At 32.8% G+C, this 6,000-nt stretch overlaps 1 protein-coding gene across 3 annotated transcripts in view; it reads left to right on the top strand.

Annotated features, from left to right (window-relative positions):
- The window catches only part of LOC108365336 (mucin-5AC), a 62,449-nt gene that overhangs the window by 36,989 nt on the left and 19,460 nt on the right, over nt 1-6,000 (top strand). For all 3 annotated transcript variants that reach the window (XM_017619333.1, XM_017619335.1, XM_017619334.1), the window contains one exon: nt 2,927-3,056. In XM_017619333.1, coding sequence (XP_017474822.1) covers nt 2,927-3,056 — 130 coding nt within the window. The remainder of the gene's footprint in view (nt 1-2,926; nt 3,057-6,000) is intronic.

Below are 6,000 nucleotides of genomic sequence, written 5' to 3'. Positions count from 1 at the left end.
TTCACTCTTAGTTTTTAGCCCTTTTTAATTCGTTTTTCTTATCCCCGTAACCCTTTTTTTCCGTTAAACGAAGCTTCAGCTCTAAATACTACACACAAAACAACAACTCTGTTGGCAACAAAATAAAGGATTTTTTTGCGAATATACGCTGGAACAAAGGATAACTTGTTGGCTTTTCCCTTTCAATTTATTTGTTTAACACTTTCCATTACTTCGTTTCTCATTTCCTATCCTTCCGTTGCCCCTCGCTTTGTTAGAGTAATTTATTTTTTATACCCACACTTTTGGTTTACTCTTAAGTTATACAAACTTTGAACAAAGTTGCGCTTGTATATTGAAAAAATTTCAAAGCACAAAAATTAAGAAAAGAATATTTAATTCAAAAGAAATGAAGGTAAATATTGCGGTTGCCTAGGATTAACGATAACGATGAAAATAAAATAATAACAAAAGGTGGAGGAAATAATTATCGCCAAAGGAAAGCACTCAGTAAATAACTTGTGTTATAAATAGAATGACTGAAGCAAAGAAAAATGCAATTTCATAGTACACATCGCAAGCTGAGATTTAAAAGTTGTTAAGTCCGCTTTTTATGGAGACTAATACTTTGATACAGAAGGCTAAAACTAAATTAAATATGCATTATTTTGAAAGGGATAAAGGTACTTATCTTGTTTATTCTAGTTTATATTAAATGAAAGCAAAATTTGCTAAGTCCAAAAGAAGCACCGAAAATCCTGTAAAGTCAAAATAGTACGAAATCGTTTAATAAAGATCGAATCGCTCTGATTTGTATGGAGGTTTGCTTTGCTTTAACAGCCCAAAATGTTGTGTTCAACGTTTTGCGAACAATTTGACGAAAATGAAAATTTGTAGGAAAATGTCTTTTTATAGAACTCTATAAACCTATATTATATTTTATGAATGAATGAATTATGAATTTTTTTTTTTTTTATAAAGGCGAAATATAATTTTTTTTTATAAATGTAGCGTCATAGGCGATGTTTGCCATTAAAGGGCGTAAATTATGTTTACCATTAATTCTTTTTAGTGGATAAATTGCTTTTACAAAACTACCAAACACATCCACATTGCAGACTACGAATTTTTCGATTTTTTCCCGCTTACCCCGCAATTATATTCTGAGCGCTCAGAACATATGAGTCCGAAAGGAGTCCTCGGTGGGTAAGAAATATAGCTTAAAAAGTGAAAAATGTGTGACTCTTAAATGAATCATTTAGGAATCATATATGATCCAAGTTATGAGCCAGCAACTTGTACCACTATACAAACAATAAAGACTTGAAATTTATATCTAAACTTGTTTATACAGAACTTGAAAACAATTAGAAAACAAAAAATAAACCAAATTTAGCTGCCACTGCTGCTATTAAATGCATGTTGGAATGTATATATCGACTGCTGAGTGGAAGATCGACCTATCTCGGCAGCCAGTTCGAAAACGCTCTATCTCAAAAAAATTTTCAAAAAGAGTCTAAAATGATTCATATATGAAGCCAAAATTTTTTTTTTAAAGGATCCAAAATAATTCGCATTTGAGCCCAATATTGGACTCTATATGACTCATATTGAGGCTAATTTAATGTATGAATTTAAGCTCATATAAGTCGACCTTCGGAGGAAGGGAAACACCCTCATATGGGACTCTTAAATGAGCTCACTAAGAGCGTAAGGGGCTGAAATAGGACTCCGTAAAGACTCATTTATGACTCCAAATGTTTGCTGGGTAGGTGGCAAAGTGGAAATCAGCTAAAAAGGAAAATACCAAAACAAAATATTTTCCCTTCTGGCTAAGTTGACGTGTTGAGTAGTCATTGACAATTTCTAGACCAACTGAGCTTTAAATAACCATTGCAAATGTCACAGAATGTTTTACGAGTTTTGCAGTTTTATTATTTTTTCATTAACATTAAGACGACTTTCTCAATCCGCAGAAGGTTAGTGGACAAGATTTTTACTACCATTTCCCAAAGAAAACTTTCTGCTTGGGGTCAGGTTTTACTTAACGCTAGGCAGATTTTAATATTTTACTGCCAATATTTATTCTGCCAGTTAAGTTATGTTTTTTTTTTATGTTATGTTATTTTCGCTTCTGGCTAAGTTGACGTGATGAGTAATCATTGACAATTTCTAGACCAACTGAGCCTTAAATAACCATTGCAAATGCCACAGAATGTTTTACGAATTTTGCAGTTTTATTATTTTTTCATTAATATTAAGGTCCTTCCAAATTATCATGTCTTAAAGAAAACTTTCTGCTTGGAGTCAAGTTTTACTAACGCTAGGCAGATTTTAATATTTTACTGCCAATATTTATTCTTCCAGTTATATTTCTAAAAAATAAAATTTAGTTGGAAAGCATTCCAATTTTACTGATGTCTTACAAACTTAAATAAGAAGTACATCTTCGTTAAAAAATTTAAAGGGGTCATTTGACCCTCTTTGCAAACAGGTATACTTATTTACTATGATATGAAATTATAAAATTAAATTTAAATACTATGTTATTATTAAATTAATAATTTAATTAATAAACAGTTTGTTATTTAAAATTATAAGTTTTTTTTTACTAAAATTAATTTTAAAGTGACTTGGTCAAATGACCCTTGTCCGTCTTTCAATGCATGTATGTCGATTTTTTAGTCTTCCTAGTGTTAAACAAATTAGTACAGTACTGCAATATTAGTATGAAAATTTGCTCGGCTGAACCCACCGCAGTGGAACTGCGGATAAATGGCCTTAATTTTAGTCAAATTTTGCTTATATTAACAATATTTTTGAAAAATGTTTACCCGAGAGGTGGTGCCAAAATAGACTTATAAATTTCAAGAACATATTTTTAAATCTGAATTAAACAGAATAAGTACTTTAACTTTATTATTTTCAATTTTCTTTGACTTTTCAGGTCAATGTTAGCAACACTTGGACTATGCCACAAGAGGGACTTAATGTCTTCTATCGCTTCTTCCGTGATCGAATATCTTGGTTTGAGGCAGATGCTGTATGCCAATTTCATCATGCCAATCTAGTGACAGGTAAATAAAGGAATAACAGATATAAAGCAATTTCGATTAAGATATATGATATGCAAAGTAAAAATCAGCCTTAAGCAAAACTTAATTCTAAGAAAAGTCTAAAGTTATCTAAAAATCAGCTTGACCCCACTCAAGAGAGCAAACGATGTGAAATTATAAAGCCACCCAAGAAGGAAATCACTTTCAGACATTCTATGCTATAAACTGAAGACACTAGCCGGAAGAAGGCGAAGTTTTTCGCCGAAAAAATGTGCAGAAATAAAAGCGTCAAAAGCAAACATTGGTTAGTGGCTACGAAATCGGTGGCGGTGACACAAAAATTAAAAATGCAAATATGCTGGCAGGGCATACGAAAACAGTGTAAAAACAAAAATGTGCATATGAAAAAAGGAAGAGCAGAAAATCGGTGTAGAAAATGGCCAGCAGTTGGTGGCTGTGTGCTCGGTAAAAATAAATAAACTAGATATGCAAATGTTCAACGACGAAATGCGCAAACAGACAAGCACTCCGGGCGCATACAAATGCAAATTCACAAAACAAACACGCTCGCACATCTGTAAAAATGGACTTCATCGCACAAGCGCCCACATAAATAAGTACATGCATAGTTAGAAGCACACGAGCATAGAGATCGACACTAGCAAAGAGGGTTGCTTCAAATGCTATGACAAAAAAAAAAATAAAAAATCCGAAAATATAAAATTCATACGCCCTGTTGACCACTAAGAGTACGCGTCACTTGGCTTCAGGCAAACGAGATTTCCAGTTGGTTGAGCGTAGCAGCAGCAGCACAACAAAAATACTAACGAAGAATTCAGTTAGTGTTTGTCAAATTCCACTGCCTCTAGCAGAAAATAATAAACAAAATATCTACAAACGCGCATAGATAATTTCAGTGAAAACCTAAAAAAGGCACAACCTGGCTAACTCTTACCCAAATTCTCTTTGAATTTTTCGATTTTACATTTTATCACTTAAAATGTCAACAGACGCCAACAAAGTTTGACCTATCAATAACACAAATTCGCAGTACAAACTAACACCAATAATGCTTCATGACAGCTCCTTTGCGCTAACGGCATTTTTGTTTGTCAACGGTGATGAAGGCCACACAACTGAGGGGAAAATACAAGGAAACATTTTGAAAATTGTGCCAGCGAATTTTGATAATTTGAATACCTCTGCAACCTTACGTTTTTATGGCAAAATCTGGCATATTGATGATGACATAAAAGATAATTTGATGTCACAAAGTAAGTAGTGAGTGACAAGAAAAGCTCCTAAAAAGCATTCCAATTTGGAAAAAGTAGATTCCGAGCGAAATGCGGATTACTTACTTATCATTAACTCACTCTTTAACTGACTCAAATAAATTACCACGTTTTTGATAAAAAATACCAAGCTTTAACCAAACACAAATAAATCACAATTTCAAACTTAATACAATATTTAGGAAAATTCAACAAACTTTCATCGAAATTGAACTTTTAAATCTGAATCTTGATATATTTTTGGTATGCAGTTTTATACCCCATAAAATTTTAGTTTAAAGAAGTAACAGTTTCAATCAGCTTAAGAGTCTGAGAGTTTGATTTTTTAAATTTTTCTTTTGGAGACTGCTTTTGCAGATTTGCAAAAATTCGTTACAAAAAAAAACTCTCAAACTTGCACTTCAATAGACTAAAACTGCATACACACAAATTTTGAGGTTGTGATGAAAATTTATTGAATTTTCCTAAATTTTGTATTTGCAGAGCTGAGACTTTTTAATATCCCATCTGTGCATTAACGATTGAATTGATTGAATATTTTATATTACTCATAAGTAAGTAAGAGTGGCTAAGGTACATACATAGATATATATGTACCTGTATTAACATCATTGGTACAGCTGTACCAATTCGGATTTTTAATACAAATTTCGAATACTATCCAGTCGGAAAAGTAGTAATGCATTACATGCGTGATAAATAATATAATGTATTTCTTATGCGTTCTCGATAATACTACTGCTAACTATGTAATCAGCATTCAAATGTATTCAAAAAGTTCCAAAAATTGCATATTAAAACACATTCATTTCTCGCTACTAGTAATGCAAAATTGAATGAACCACTTTCCTTTGGACATCGCCCTGGGAAAAAAATGCATTTTCGAATGTGAAAAGAGTTGTTTTACTGATTACTTTTTCGATCACTATACATAGATTACATTTTCCCACTGGGTATTTATGTACCTGCATATTTAAAACTTCCCAAAATCCTCTTGTGTACATCTAGAAATGAATTAATGTAATTTTTAATGTGTTTCCATAATTCATATATCGGTGGAAGTAGCTCAGGTACATTTATACAATCATTGGCATGGAAAATGTAGAAATTGTTTGCATATTTTTGTAAATTCAAAATCTAGTAATATTATAATACTATGTATGTGTATTAACAAAGTACAAAGGTTTAAAATACAGCAAGGGGTACACAGCTGTAATAAAAGGGTTGCGAGTCGGGATTTCACAGAAGGGATACAATACTTATGCCATTTCACGACTGAATTCAGCTTCAGCTCTTATTCGTTGAAATTCGTTAGGTTAGGGTAGCTTTGAAGGGAGGAGAACACTTTAATCATAAGTACATAATGCTCATTTATGAAACCACTAAAAAAGGTAACTGTTCAGCTACAGCGAAAAACATTATGGGCCTAGACACAGGTTACGCAGGCTAAAAATGTAGGTTTCAGAGAACTTTTCTGGGTTGGTTAAAACATGCGATGATTAGACAGCAGTTTTAGAGTTGAGGCACGTATCGACAAAATTCTCTTTTTCTGATCGCTGTCGCATCGTATTCTCCAATTACCTAAGCAAACCGATACAAAAACCTTATCGAAATCCTTCAAGGCGACACACAAGGTGGCGGATGGCGGAACTAAGGCAGCTTAGGACAGCAGC

The sequence above is a fragment of the Rhagoletis zephyria genome, unplaced genomic scaffold (assembly GCF_001687245.7).
Source record: "Rhagoletis zephyria isolate East Lansing unplaced genomic scaffold, Rhagoletis_zephyria_1.1 Rzeph_scaffold_01840, whole genome shotgun sequence".
NCBI classification, from domain to species: Eukaryota; Metazoa; Arthropoda; class Insecta; order Diptera; family Tephritidae; genus Rhagoletis; species Rhagoletis zephyria.
Note: the sequence above shows the minus strand (reverse complement) of the source record. Positions and strands in the feature narration are given on the sequence as shown.